At 46.5% G+C, this 16,215-nt stretch overlaps 1 protein-coding gene across 3 annotated transcripts in view; it reads left to right on the forward strand.

The window, feature by feature from the left end:
* Positions 1-16,215, forward strand: part of PAPOLA (poly(A) polymerase alpha) — a 1,157,717-nt gene that overhangs the window by 1,079,138 nt on the left and 62,364 nt on the right. For all 3 annotated transcript variants that reach the window (XM_069637718.1, XM_069637717.1, XM_069637719.1), the window contains one exon: positions 7,708-7,767. In XM_069637718.1, the coding sequence (XP_069493819.1) occupies positions 7,708-7,767 (60 nt within the window). The remainder of the gene's footprint in view (positions 1-7,707; positions 7,768-16,215) is intronic.

Here is a 16,215-nt window from a genome sequence, read left to right on the forward strand (position 1 = left end):
CGAAGAAGACGGCGACGCCTGTGGCGCTGAGGTCGTCGACGATTTCTCTCGAGGCTCTGCCTCCGAGGGGGCCGTCTGCGCCTAGGTTGTCGAGAGACACGCTCGGAGCTCCGGCTTCAAGGACTGTGTAGACGCCGCTGATGCTGGCGGCTATGCAGCTGACGTCGACGGCGATTCGCTCGACGTCGATGCCTTTTCTGTCGACATCCGGCGCTGACTCGTTCCGCGCCCTCGACGCCTTTCGAGGCAGTCGTGTCGGAGGGGCCCAGTGGCATGGGGTTTGCCCCTAGAAAGGCTGTGGCTAAAGTCCGGCACTGCTTTGGTCCACAGAGGTCTTCCTCTCCCCGCCTGGAGTACATTTCAGAGGGTGATGAAGGCTCTGATGGCGGCCTGGTTCCGGTTCCAGATGACCTTATCTCGGGCCATAGCCAGATTGATGACCTGAGGCAGTCGCTGCATGATGCCAGTGGACTGGACACCTCTCCGGAGGTAGATTTTTGTCGGCCGGAGCCTGGCACTCATGCCGATTCTTCATGCGCCTTATATCTCGGGTTACCGAGTACTTGGGTTGGTCAGCTCCCCCAGGGGAGTTCGTTCAGGATGATCTCACGGACATCCTTGATCTCGGTCCACCCACTGACCCGGTTTTGCCTTTTCATATGGCTCTGCAGAGAAGGGCGGCGGCGGCTTGGACTGCTCCGTAGAGTCTCCCGGCAGTGGGCAAGTCTTTGTCGCGAAAATACCGTCCAGCCAGTAGCGACCCCTGCTACTAGTCTAGGCACCCCACCCCGGAGAGTTTGGTGGTGCAGGCGGCTACGGCCCCGGCAAAGCAGGCGTCGTATCCTACCATCCCTCCGGATAGGGACGACAAACGTTTTGACGGCTGGGCGAAGAAAGTGTTTTCTTCGGGGGGGTATGGCGCTTCAGGTGGCCAACTCCATATGTGCCTTGTCTCGTTTCACACACACACTCTGTGGAACTGTGGTGCATTAGCGGCTGATCATATTCCCGAAGGGGACGAACAGGATGGTTTCCTTGCTATGGTTCAGGATGGCAAGGGATGCTATGTGTGAGGCCGTTCAGTTGGGTTTGGACTTGGCGGATTGTGTCAGCCGGTCCATGGCGGCGAGCACCGTAATGTGCAGGTTTGCGTGGTTGCGGAAGTCTGGGTTCGCTCCTGATGTGCAGTCCCGGCTCCTCAACATGCCTTGACGGTGAACACCTTTTTGACAGCAAGGCTGACGAGAGCCTTGAGAGGTTGCAGACCTCCAAAGCTGCAGTGAAGTCGTTGGGCGCTGCAGTTCGCCAACCTCCACCTTTTCGTCCTAGGGGACAGCAATGGAGGGGAGGTTCCTTTCGCTATTACTCGTCCTTCAGTAAAGCGAGGGGAGCTAGCAGTCAAAGAGGCCATCGTAAGAGTGCCAGAGGTGGAAACAAAGGTACTCGAGGTGCCAAGGCCGCTCGGGCCGTTGCCTCTTTGACCTCCGGCAACGCGGCAGCCGCTACCACTCAGTCATGAGGCCAGGTCCCATGGTTCGCCGGTTGGGGGAAGGCTGGCGCAGCATCTTGTAGAGTGGCAAGCCATTACTTTCGGATGTGTGGGTTCTGGAGATCATAACCCACGGCTACGGTCTTCCTTTTCGGCAGAGGCCTCACGACAATCCACCAGGGAACCTCTCTTTGAAGTGTCCGGATCCGCTCCTTGCGCAGGAAATTCAAGCGCTGCTGGAGAAAGGCGCCATAGAACTGGTGCCTGTAGCGGAGAGAAACAAGGGATGGTATTCCCCTTATTTTTTGATTTAGAAGAAAGACGGGGGATTGAGACCCATCATGGACTTGCGCGGTTTGAACAAACTCCTCAGGAAGGACAAGTTCAAGATGGTTACTCTCAAGTCCTCCAGGCCCTTCAACTTCAGGACTGGTTGGTGTCTCTCGACCTCAAGGATGCTTACTTCCATGTGCCGATCCATCCCAAGCACAAGAAGTACCTGAGGTTCGCGGTTGGCGACTCGCACTTTCAGTTTCGGGTCCTGCCGTTCGGATTGACCTCCGCCCGAGGGTCTTCACCAAGCTCATGGTGGGTGGTGGCAGCGCATCTCCGGAAAGGGGGGATTCACGTCTACCCCTACCTGGACGATTGGTTGATCAGGGGGAGCTCTCCCGAGCAAGTCCTGGATCATCTGTCCATCACCTGCCACTCCCTTCACAGGCTGGGCTTCTCCCTCAATTTAAAGAAGTCCCATTTGACACCAACGCAGCGGCTCCAGTACATCAGAGCAGTGCTCGACACGTCCCTGGGGCAGTGTTTTCCTCCTCAGGTGAGGGCTCTTCACATTCAGCAGATGGTGCACAAGTTTCAGCTTGCCCATAATCTCCCAGCATCCGAATTCTTGAGACTGCTCGGCCTCATGGCATCCTGCATTCTTCTGGTGCCAGAGGCTTGTCTGCAGATGAGATCTTTGCAGTGGGCACTCAAGCTCCAGTGGTCTCAGTCCTCCGGCATGCTTATAGTTTCCAATGGAAGGCGTTTGGGACAAGCCGTTACTAAGCAGACTTTGTCTAGATGGATTATCTTGGCAATTTCTGAATGTTACCGCTTGGCAGGTAAGGACCCTCCGGTAGGCTTACGGGCCCATTCTACTAGGGGTATGGCTGCGTCTACTGCCCTGCAGAGGGGAGTTCCTATTCGTCACATCTGTGATGCAGCCACCTGGGCTTCAGTACATACTTTTGTACGTCGCTATTCCCTTGATTCCATCAGAGGGCAAGATCTGGCCTTTGGCAAGGCAGTTCTCTATTCCGCAATTTGATTGGGCATGCTAAATTTGTATTCTAAATTCTTTCCCACCTCCTTGCTTGGTACTGCTTTGGGAGTCTGTCATAGATGTGGAATACGTCGGAGGACCCAATCCCCTTGAAGAACAAGTTACTTTCTTCCTGGTAACGTTCTTTCGATGGGATGGTCCGACGACGTATTCCATATCGCTCCCTCCCTGCCTTCCCCGCTGCAGAATTTCTTTTGCGATTGCAGCTTGCTTTCTGCAAGGCCTTGTGTATCTGACTGGCAGAAACTGGTGGCACACGTTCTGGGAAAAAACTATAACTGAGGCTATGGGTGTCGTGCGTCCTACTTATCACATCCGGTGACGTCGGCCGTCGGAGGAGGTCCTCGGGGACGGCGCATCGACGTCATGGATGCAGGACGCAGACGCCAAAGATTTTCCGAAGCAGCACAGCTGTGGACATTACCTGTTATAGATATGGAATACGTCGTCGGACCATCCCATCGAAAGAACGTTACCAGGTAAGAAAGTAACTTGTTCAACTCTCCCATTCATTCTAATTGACACTCATTCAAGACGGCCCATTCATGTTTGAGCAGTTCTTGACAAGCGTATTACTTTTATACACCCTCTTCCACCTTAGGACTGACTTTACTGCTTTGAAATATAGATTCTTTGATTCAATTGACTAAAATCCTGCCGAGTCACACACCCTTGATTCCCCTACTCACTTAATGCTACCCACCAAAGCCCACTCTGGCGTCCCTACCTGTTGAATCTCACTACTCCCCGGACCTGGCTGTTCTAGGTAATGGGGGAGGTTCAGGGGGTAGTTACCCCATTCTCCCCTCTTTGCCTCCACTTCTCTCCCTACCATTTGTACACTTAATGAGGGTGTTCTACCTGCTGCCACTATACCCAGCCCGCCTGATGCCCCCTGACCACACTGTGTCGCCAAACCACTTTCTGACTCGGCAGAGTGTACACTGGATAAAAAGAGAAGACCAAGCATTTGCTCATCCCCTGTTGGCTATGCGGGCCAGTTGGTTGCCTGTTGGTTCGGCTACCCATATTCGGTGAAGATGGATTCCCATTCCCGTTCAGCATTGTTTTGTTTTCATACCAGCACACATTCCTCAGAGTCTCTTTCCTGTTCAATCCGCAGTGTTTCTTGGATTGACTTCTGCAATACTTTGTGTATTCATAGCTGCTCTTGGACCCAGACAGACAGCAGGCATGCCTTGTGCTTGCCAAAGATAAACCCGCCTATGCTAGTCAGAGCTGCGGATGAGCCAACAGATGGATCTGTTTGGTCCTTTCTGGTAAGTATACCTCGATGTACCATGTCACGCGAGTTGCTCATGCAGCATACACCTTCTCTGACACGTTTTCCTGTGAGTTTTATCTCTGACACTCCTCTTTCCCCCAATACTTTGTCTTTGCATTTTTTAAATCACCTTCCACTTAATGCCCGTTCACTTGTTGTCCATTACGTGCATAGTTATGCATTTTTGTGTGATAATTGTCCTGACTTTGCCTGTATTACTGAGACCTAGCTCTGTGATTCGTCTGGGCCAGCTATAGTACAGCCTCTACCTCCTCATTTTAATATCTTACATCTAGATCGCTCTACAGGTCACTCCGGTGGAGGGGTTGCCATCATATTTAGCACCCGGTTCTCTGGGACTGTTATCTCTGAACCTTAACTTGAAAATGGAGGCGTGGCTCTCCCGTTTAAAAGCAACTCCTTCCGGCTTCACTTATAATTTGGTTGTGTACAGCCCTCTGGGAATGACTAGATTTGCTGATGCCTTTTTGGAATTAGCTGTAGACCTTCAGCTTCATTATACAAATCTCTGGATAGTTGGGGATTTTAATCTTAAACCAAGTGATCCTTCAGATGTCTCGACTGCCAAATTAATTTCAGCAGCTATGAATGAACTGGCCCTTTCTCAGTTCGTTCCAGGCCCCACTCATCAATTAGGAATACTTTAAAATGTATTTTTGAGTCTTAATTGGAGATTAGGTTTTATTCAGCTCTTCCCATTTCTTTGCCTTGTTATTCCTTTCTCGTAGAAGGGTGAGAATGGAAAAACTATACATAAATCTTGTTGTACCTCTCGTCTGAATTGGCGGTCGGTGTCGAGTGAGCAACTCTCCAACCAGTTGGAAGTTTTGTTCTGACTACCCCACACCTGATCTAAATGCTATCTTGCAGGATTATACTGCAACTGCTGATCTTATTGCCCCCCACCCCTTAAGACAGCTACATTTAAGACTTGAGGATCTGAACCTTGGTTCAATGTCAATCAAGCCCTCCTTCAACATAGACAAGCAGAGCACAAATAGAGGCAGAACTACTGTCCTGCAGCCAAGGCTGTTGCAGCAAATTTCGTCAGAGTATCACAAAGCTATATTTGAATCAAAGCACATGTTTTTCACAATCCAGGTGGAAACCTCCATAAATCAACCTTGTGAATTCTTTAAAGTGGTGCGCTCTGTCAGCTGTTTTGACTGAGCCAGTCCTTCCATCTCAATCTTTGTAACTATTTGCACATACTTTGTGAAAATAATGGACAAGATTCCGGAACATTTTCGTTCCTCTAGTCTGAGATCTCTGGAATCTCAGGCTGTGACCACTGCCGGTCCACCTTTCCTATGTTTACTGTTGAGGAAATTATAGCCGTTAAAGCTAGGCTGAGTTCTGCGTCCCTGAACGATCCAATTCCATTATCTGTCTTGATGGATGGTTGTGCCTTGGATTACTTCCTGGGTCCAGTATGCAGTTAATACAGCGTTTAGCTCTGGCCTGATTCCTGCCTCCCTTCAAAATGCACTGGTTAATCCATTGCTAAAAAAAAGCCTAAGTCAGACGCCACAATTTTGCCCAATGTCCGGCCGATTTCACTCCTCCCTTTTTTATGAAGTTGTTATTCGCTAGTCTATCTCTTTCTGGGTTCCCTTAATGAGGAATCCTCTTTTTTTTTCACTCTTCTCAGTCAGGTTTTCGACCAGGACACAGGCACTGAAGGTGAGCAGGTTTATGTTGTGAACAATCTCTCTCGGCTGCATGATCAAGGCTGCATGGGCGCTTTAATTTTGCTCAATGTCTCGGCCACCTTTGATTCGATCGACCATGCCGTCCTGCTTGATTGCCTTGGAGGAGCAGGCTTTCTGCTGCTGTTTTGTCCTGGTATACCCATTTTCTTTCTGATCTTTCTCTCCCTCTTTTTCGCTAGACCGCCTACTGCTATTTCCTGTGGTGTGCCACAAGGGTCTGCCATCTCCCTGATACTTTTCAATGTGTACTGCCACTTGCCAAACTCTTCTCCCACAGCTTGTTTTGTTATGCTTATGTAGTTGACACCCAGATTTTGGTCCAGTTAGATCTGTCCTTGCCTGAGACTGTGACTAAAGTCTTTCCCAGTGCAACCCCATTGATCAAAAACCTGGGCATTAAAATAGCGGCATCTCTTTCTATGTAAACCCAGATTAGTGCGGTCTACCAGCAGGGCTATTTCAAACTCAAAATCTTGCATAAGGTTCTTCCCTTTCAATCTTCTCAACTCTGTGCACCAATGTCTTCATTGCTGTATTGTCCTCCATGAACTACTGCAATTCTCCATTTACTGCACAGCTGATCTACCTTATCCGGCATCTCCAAATCTTGCAGAGCTCTGCAGCCAGAGTGCTTACATCTCTCCAATATTGTGTGACCTACACTGACTACCATTTGCAAAGCGTATCCAGTTTACGTCCCTTTGCTTAGTGCATCTAGTTCTTCATGGTACACAAGCTGTTTATTTGCGGTCCAAGTTTTATCCCAATGTCCCTCGCTGAGCTTTGCGGTTGGCTGAGGCCTGTCAGGTTGATGTTCCATGGTTCAAATTCGCTCGCATTTGTTGCCAGTCTTTTTCTGTGGCCGCTGCCTTGCTGTGGAACTCTCTTCCCTGTGATTTTCGGGTTGTGAAAAATGATCTTTCATAACCTACTTATTTTAGTTTTCTTTTCCTGCCTAAGTTAGCGCCAAGATTTGCTTTGCGTGAATGTTGCACTTTATAAATTTAGGTCAGATAAGACGAGTCCATCCTAGCCGAATGTGGCTAGAAACTAAATATAAGCACAACATTCTAATATATAGTAGATTACCCCACAAGTGGAACTTGTTCATTTCATTGAACATGTTTGCATTTTGAACTGTTGAAATAACCTGCAAGCAAACCTACCTCTTTGTGAAGTCAACAGTTGCAAAATGCATTCTAATTACTAAAGGAAGGACTAAAGAATTACAGGATAATTAAATGATGATCTAAAGATGACATCTATGTGTTTACCATTTTGTGATTTGTCTCCTTAATATGGAGTAGTTAGTCATGGCCACTTGTACAAAAACAGGATGCAATTTTCAAACTGAACCACTATGCACAGCATGAGAATCAGCAAAAGCTGTCAAGCTCAGCAAAACCTTTAAGTTATTGTAGTAATAGAACATACATACAAAATGGTAAACCTTGTGTCAAATGGCATTAAGGTTAAGTTGTTCACTAATGTCTTCAACTATGTTATGTGAATCTTTGCACGCTTTTCCTGAAAAGGCAAGGGATGGGAAATCAACATCTATTTATATTGTACATTACATGCCTCTTCCATATGCTATGCTTTTGATAAGCACTGATGTTTAATTGTATTGTATTTTAAGTAGGAACACCTTACATTCATGGCACGACTATAGTATTTGAAAAAATAGAAAATTAAGCAGTGTTCTATGAGTGGAGTAAAACCAAAAATGGTGGGTTGGGAAAAATATAGGTACTGTTTCTTTATTTGAAAGCTATAACCTAAGTCAGACTAGTCCTGTAAGCTTATTCCTGTAAGGTTGCCTTATAATTTCTTGTCTAAATTAATGTCAACATTTTCTTTATAGGAATTTGAAAAAGAGTCAGATGGGTCGCATTCTCCGACAGCTGTTGTATCAGTTTCTCAGGTATCAATGTCTAAATTCAGTTCACCAAACCAGTAACAAGTTTTTCAGTTTGCATAATCTGATTTCTATGTATAATTTCCATCCTTTCACTAAAAATCGCACATCTAGAACATTTTGAGATTGATGTCCAACGTAAAGGATAATGTTAACTTCAAGTTATGAGTGTAATGACAACTTTTTATCTTTGAATATGCACTAAACCCACAATGAAAACATCATCTTAACCTAATTTGCTTCATGAAATATTTTGTAACTATCAACATATTTAAAAGTAACCACTTCAATGGGAGGCGTGGCCAGCAATCAAACAAGATGACCGCATAATGTGCTCAGATGAAGCGTTTGATATATGGCCTTATTTATGCTTTATCGGGTGAAACGACTTAGCGGTTTTCCTGATGTCAGTGATGCTGCGTTCTGTGGTGCCTCTACCGATTTGAATTATTCAGTGAGTCTGGTGTACGAGTAAGTCGGGCTCTGCTGGAGGCTGCTAATCTCTGGGTGGAAGTTTGATGTGGCTTGGAAGAAGACCGACTCCACCGTTGTTACGAGCAGGACATCTTGATGCTCTGTTTATAGAGCTCGGATCGCTGCTGATGGCGGTCGCTGTGTGTTTCGTAGTTTGCCTGCAGCGACCTGCTCTATTAGCCCAAAGTAGTTATTCGCTAACACAGATTGTTGGCATTGTGATGTACCGCCACCTCTCAGGTAATGAAGCCCCATCACGTTTAACGGGAGAACGCAGCTTCTTGAAATATTAAAGGCCTCTCTTGCCTTACATCAAGTGGCCAGCGCTGGTATTACATTTATTAAAGCAGTATTCTGCTTTAAAACGAACATTGTTCAGCTCTTGGACCATAGTTCAAAACCTTTTTGAAGGACATGAAGCGCTTGCTAAAACATGTATTCTAATTTGTAGTCTGGAATACTAATGGCTGCTCAAAATGTCAGTATTACTTTTCCATCGATAAAGGCATGGAAAAATATTGCAAGAACTGTCTTCCATTTATCATCTATCTCTGTCTTGGATTCGAGGTCCAATGAAGCCAGCAGTCAACAGACAACAAAAACTTTGTGGCATGGGTGGGGTGTAGAGCAATTACTCTACTCCAGAACGCCCCCGCTACTCTACCTTATTTTTCCAGAACGTAGACTGCCATAGACTTACACCATGCGTACTTAAAGAGATTTGTCACCATCAGCCTAAATCTATTCTTGGCTGGACTGTAAATGTTGCCTTGGATTATATACTAACATACTTGCCAATGTTAAAAAGTGCAACACCTAGAGAGAACTGTGAAGATTAGACTACGGCACATTTAGACAGGTGTAACAATGTTAGCTTGTCCACACTTAGATGGAATTCTTAATTTTAGCCTGCGTCACATCTAGATAGAAATGTGAATGTTGGCATGCACCACACTTAGATGGAATTCTCAACTTTAGCCTGCGTCCCATCTAGATAGAAATGTGAATGTTAGCATGCGCCACACTTAAATGAAACTGTGAATGTTACCAGGTGCCACACCTGGATGGAAACATGATCACTGGCTCGCCTCACATCTAAATAGAATATTGAAGATTAGCAAGTGCCACACTCAGATGGAATAATGAATGATAGCAAACATCACACCTAGACATAATTGCAAGGACAGCAATGCCAATTAACCAATCCACTAACAATTTCACCCCTCTGCATACACCTCTCAAACTCTAACCAAACACAACCACAAGCCTACAACACCACAATCCGCACAAACTTGACTACACTGCAACAACAAAACAAACCACACATAGACTCGCACAACAGCACACATGGCCTTCCGACCGTAAAACACCCCAAGCCCAGCCAACTGACCCACCAGGCTGAGGCTGCCAACAGTACATCACTGCTCTCTTGCACTTTTCCAGCTTATTCCGAGTAACTCACCCCCATCCCCCAAAACCCCCTTTCCCTTTTTCTGAGCCCCCAGAGCGCCAGGGGACCACTCCGGTGGTGATAGTGCACAGTACAAATATCCTTTAACATGATTACAAATCATTTAAAAATGACATGAAAATGATGAACTCCAGACTGTCAGAAGTAGAGGAACGTGTGCCATCTACGAAAGATAGATTGGAATGTTTGGAACGAATACACAGTATAATCCAGCATTTGGAAATAGAAATTGCCAATCTCGAAGACAGAAATGGGCGAGATAATATAAGAATATAAGGTGTGCCAGAAAACATTGAACAAAATGACCCCATTCAATTTCTCACGGATTGACTCCCAAAAAATGTTAACTATTACCTTTCACACCATCTTGAGTTTCAACGTGCTCACAAAATAAGACCTCAATTTACTTGCAATAGCAACTCACCTAGACCCCCAATTGCTTGCCTGTTATGACACCAACAAGCACAGCAGATCCGGCTTACTGCAAAGCAAATCGCACCTTTGAACTTTCAAAGCAACAAGATTTTTATTTCCCCAGATTTTTCCAAAGCGACTCAAGACAAAAGAAAGATGTTTAGATTTAAGGCTGACACTTAAGAATTTGGATATTAAATAGGGTCTGCTGGAACCAGCAAGAATGCTTATAAGCCACCAGGTGGCATCACCAAAGAATAGCTAAACACTAAAGACCCACATGCCCTTGTAAAATCCCTACTATCTTCTGATATGGTCACTTTATCTGATGAATCTCCCTACAGTGTTCCAACGCTCCCACCCAGCTACCTCTACATGGACATAATTTATTGGACCGGCACATACTCAAACCTAGTAAACCCCACCACTCCAGCATCCGATTTCAATCCTTCCCGTGTTTGATAACCTAGAAAAACAGAGATAAATCCAGGACCCCAATAAAACATACTGACCCAGAAGATGCCTATTCAACCAAATATCGTTATTTATTCCTTCACAACTTCAGTTATGTATTCACCCATGGTTTGTATCTTGTTTTCTACTATTAATTGGCCCAACTTTACAACCCATATAGTTGGCTCCGGCTGTCTCATTGTGAGCTGTCTTGTTGCTGCTTACGGCAGTTCCTAAAAAGTTCCTGTTTCAATATTTTAGCAAATTGCTTTTCACTTATTGGTTACTGACATTTCATGCACTGTATAGTACCGAAATAATCAAATGTGCATACTTTTTATGTTCCCTTTCCTTTTGTGTTCTCCTTATCTTCCCTTTATAATTGTCACACTAAGACAATCATTATACTAGATTATCTTATTTCCAATGCACCAAAGGAGATTGTAAATTGTATCACTTTGCATAATGTTTTGATCCTATTATTGCTTTGTACATGTCTCTTTTCCCATCACGGTTTAATTCTTGGTAGTAATGAGTATTAAAGTCATGTCATGGAATGTTAAAGGACTTAATGACCCTATTAAAAGACAGAATTCTTAAACCATTTAAAGAAAGGTAATCCTGTCATTGCTTGCGTTCAGGAAACGCACCTTGATTCCATTGAAGAAAATAATAAATTAACGGGTAAAACATGTTGTTTTTCACACTAGCAGTAAGCAAGTCCTTTCCATGGCGGTCAGTCTCTGTTTCTGCGTTGCAGATGTCGACTGGGAATCACCCCATGAGTTAGCTTGGAAAGGAAAGAGGGAATTACTTGCAATCCACTTTCATCCTTTTTACATTACTGTTGACTTCTCAGAGTGCACATATTCATTTGTGATTTGTCTAAAGCTCTGCCCCCATTATGGGGGAATGTGGTCTACACGGAGCATTTGTCTATGGAGCTCGCATGTGTGTAAGTTATGCAGCCCACTTTGTCCCTCATGTCGCTTGTGCGAGATGGCATGGAGCGACAGATCCGGGCAGAACCCATAGTTAAAGGTGCATTGCAGGAGCATGTTTTTAACGGTTCCATATTCTTATTTTTAATAGTAACGATTTTGTCCTGGATACGGGAGAGTGTCGTGCTTTCCGGATGCCAGAGTGCTCGGAGCGGCGTACATGCAAGGAACGGGGTCACTCGCACTTCGATCTCTATGCCTGAAGTGTCCTCAGAGATCAGTGCGTGCAGTGCCTGTGAGTTCGAGTGATAGCAAAAAGCAGTGATTAGCCATAATTCTTACCGTCGGGTGGACAGAGTGCCTCTCTGGATCTGTTACTTGCTGCCGCGGTGACACTCGCACATGCAGGCAAACAAGGGTTGCTAGGCAACTTAGGCTGCCGGTTTCAATTCACGCATCTTCGCCCAGAGACATGCTGGAAAAGCATTGCCTAATGTGGCGGCCATTCTGAAGTGGCGCAAGCTGCAATGCCAATATCATCGGCTTACACTGTTTGCCAGATTTGGCGGACGTTCTTGTTTTTTCATATATTTTGATACCTTATATTCTTGAATTGTTGAACCAGCATGCCATTTATAATTGGGTACAGATGCTGATTTGCCAGGTGTGGCCGGATGTTCTATATTTTGGTTTTCACTTAGTTTTTCATGCGAGTAGCCACAACTTCAGTCTTTTTTGAAGTTCATCCATTTTGATGTAAAATTAATAAGCGTGCGCTTGCTTCTATATGCATCATAAATGTGTCAAGGTGCAGCACACCAACTGGTTTAAGGCTTGACCTGCGTTGCTAAGCAACGCCTTCTACACAATGTGGCCGTGTTAGCTAAAGCTATAGATTAGATATTTGCCTTATTTGCGGGATCAATCAAAACATGGTCATAACTACGTGTATAATACCGAAGGGGCGCATGTCTAAGGGGCCAGTTTCTTGTGGGTTTGTTTGGGGGCAACAATGCGGTGGTCCGAGGATCCTGTTTACCAAGGTACTGGAGATGTTGTCCCGTGCTCTCATGTGTATTGCCAAGGTGCAGCCACGTTTCTGATCTCACTTGATATGTCCCGGTCTTGGTGGACCAATTGGCATTAACAAGGCTCAGGAGGGGGATCCTCAGGTGTGCACGATGTCGTGTTTGGGCCTACCCGCCATCAGTTGTGGGTCTTGATTGGAAGAAGTCCAGTTGAGAGGTGCAGTTGTTAGTCATACACCTCACACCTATTGGTGCTGCAGTGTACTCTTTTTTTTTTTTGGGGGGGGGGGGGCTGACATTTAGAGGTGTTTTGCCTGTGTGTCTCCTATAATTAGTGTGTACAACCTTTCTTATGGATGGGGAGGTAATGTCTCAGAATCCAAAGAGGCCGAAATATATGTGGAATAATCCTGGCTATATGGAGCAAAAAACAGCAGATATGCGTTCTCATTACTGCTAGTTCATGCCATTGGATCTCCTCATTCAGGTCATTCTTGAAGGTGTCAAGGTGAAAGATCTGTTCGCTTCGCAGTAGGAGGTTGGTAAAATGTCCACCTCTCTGGGGGTGGTGTAATCTTTTCCAAGATTGTCCACTTAAATTGTTCAGTAGTGTGTCCCAGTAGTTGAAAATGGGCTACTAGAGAGGCCGTTAGTCTCTCTGTTCTAATGCAAGACTTCTGACTGGTCTTGCTGTCATCTCGACATAATGTAGGCCACATGGACAGGTCAAGAGATAGACCACTCCTTTGCTGTTGCAGTTGGTAAGTTTTCTTGGCTGCCATGGAGTCTTCCAGCCTTTGTCATTGCTGGTGCTTCGGGTGGTCTGCGCACATATTGTGCACCCGCCACATGGTGTGTGGACGAGGGTCTGCTTGCTAACCTCAGAATCCATTCTAACCTCAATCTAAAAACAGAACAGCATGATCCGCCATGTTTGGAGGAAATTAAGAGAGCAGTAAAATGGCTGACCGGTTCGGACTTGAACAGCATTTAGCTGCATTCCTTGCTTATTGGAGTCCACATTCACTAATTGCTGGAAAGCCTGCATGTTTTTATTTCAATGGATTGATTATCTCCCACAGATTTCTCATCTGATAGCTATTCCCTCCAGCTGTGCTGCTTCAGGAAAATTTTCAACAGGGGGCTTAGTGGACCTCGACCCAGCCATCGATCCGTGTTGATCGGCATCTGGCGTCTGCTCTGGACGGGACGTCAGGCATCGTATAAATGGCTCATCATTATGTCCCACACCACAGTTCCCTTTTTTCTGGGCGCGAACACGCTGCTTAGGAACACAGGTGAGTCTTTGACTATCTGCGTTTTTTGTCAGAAAATGTTTTGCTTTTCAATTCCTCGATGCAAGAGGTCGGTCGGTTATTGGGTTTCAAGCGGTGTACCGACTGTGGCACTAAGATGTCCATCACTGACCCACACGAGTTGCGTCTCTGGTACCTCGGCACAGGACTGACTGGTGTCTGTTGTGCGCCAAAATGCAACCCAAATCCCTACGCAATCGAGCAGCTAAATTCGCTCTTGGTAGACTCGGTCTAAATCACTGGCACAGTCGATGGTTTGGTCTTTGGCTGAAACCGAGGGGCATACCCCCGAATAACAATTTAGGTCAGAATAAGTGGTCCCACTCGCAGCCATTCTTCCTCATCCTGAAAGAAGATAAGGAGCCACCGTTGGGATTCTGATTCGTCGAATGATAAAGGTAAGATGTAGGCAGGGTCTACCACCTGCCAAGAGTGGGAGGATTTCAAGTCCTCCAAGCTGGACATGTTTAAAAAGCATGCTGGTGTCGGCGTGGCTAACACCACTCCCCCCACGCAACAGGCTTTGGAGCCAAGATCGGCGCTCAGCATGTTCCACCCCTCTAGTGCTTCGGTACTGACAATGTCGGTGCTGAATGGAAGCTGGATTAACTCTGTGCATCCAAGGATGTCGTCCCTGTGGCGTCTTGATCCCAATTGACACAGACATCCACCATATCAGCGCTGAGAGAATAACCATTGACTGTTAGGAAAACCTTCACTCCCAACCCCGGTGTGAACTTTTGGATACCAAGGCAGGTATCTTCAGCGGTAATGACGCAGATGATCAGGGGGATGTCGACCCCATTTACTTGGGTACAGGAGCGGTCGATTATTTTGATGACCAAAATCAGCTTTTGCAGCTGGCTCAAGGCCTCCATGACGCCAGTGGTCTGGACACGTCTCCAGATCTCGAATTCCAGCAATCTCAGCCCTATGTCCATAATATGTCCAAATTTAGGGCTTTGTTAGAAAGGGTTATTTATAACCTTGATTACATCTGTGGCGCTGATACAAGTTTCTGACCTTACAGATATCTTTGATGACGGCCTCAGCACATAGCGCAATATGCCTTTAGACCCTGCCATTGTTGATCCATTAACAATTATGTGGCAGCACCCTTGTTCTATTTCTCCCATCAGCTATACCATTTCTGGGAAATATAGGCTGGCTAGAGGAGACTCTTCATTCCTCTCCTCTCATCGTTCCCTGGAGGGTTCCATGTGTTAATGTCCCCGCAAAAATGTCACCATGCAAGAATGGAGCCATTTTTTGTGGTGAGATTAACATATGGAACCTGCGGGGGACAACCCCGCAACCCGCATATTTATTTTAAAGGGAGCGGGGAACTCCGGTCTATGGACAGCAGTTGAAAATGTCCCTAAAAATACATGGTTTCGAGTGGATTGTGTCCTCCAACCTATTCCTCATCTTAGATGTATTCCATCCAGCTTTGCTGCTCTTCAGAAATTTTTTCGGCAGAGGGCGCCGTGCGTCGATATCGAGTCGATGGTCCCTCGAAGGCCTCCGTCGAGGGTGACGTCATCTGGTGTATAAGTAGCACGCGCGGCGCCCATAGGCCTCAGTTCCGTTTTTCCGTAGTTACATTGCTTCGGACATTCGGCGCGCTTCGAGTTCGTTGAAGAAATATAATATAATAAGAAATATGTCCTCGTCTTCGACGCCGACCACGACCCCGAGACCGGGTTTCAAGAAATGCAAGTCGTGCGGCTCAAAAATGTCGATCACGGACCCGCACCGTGAGTGTTTGTGGTGCCTCAGAGAAGGCCACGACATGGAGGCCTGTTTGAAGTGTCAGGCAATGACGGGGAAGGCCTTGCGAGGAAGGAGAGGAAAGCTACAGGTAGGTCGGAAGGATCGAAAAGCCGCTAGCGTCGAGTCGAGACCCCAGGAGGAGAAATCTCCTTGACGCAAAAGGCATCGATCTAGATCCCGAAGCGATTCTCATCGCTTGTCGTCTTCGTCAAAAAAATCGAAGAAACAACGCCACAGCTCTCCCTCCACCTTGTCGTCAGACGAGTCTCCGAAAAGGATGAAATGCCCCACGAAACATTAGTCTTCCGAAGAGTGGGAAGCATTCAGGGTCAAAATGATGGAGGTGTTTGAGAAGGCGAAGCCTCGGTCCGCGCCTTCTTCGGAAGCCGGCCGGGAACGTCATCGCTCCGACACTCGCGCGCCCTCGAGCCTGGGTGATCGTAAAAGGAAGGATAGGGAACCTTCCAGGACGCCGAGCGATTAACAGTCGAGTCGACCACTCGAGATCACCGACGCCGTCCGAGACCTATCGCACCTTGAAGGGAAAATCGTCGAAGACTGCCTCCACGTCCTCGAAGCAGACC

Source organism: Ambystoma mexicanum, chromosome 14, assembly GCF_040938575.1.
Source record: "Ambystoma mexicanum isolate Mex_15411 chromosome 14, UKY_AmexF1_1, whole genome shotgun sequence".
NCBI classification, from domain to species: domain Eukaryota; kingdom Metazoa; phylum Chordata; class Amphibia; order Caudata; family Ambystomatidae; genus Ambystoma; species Ambystoma mexicanum.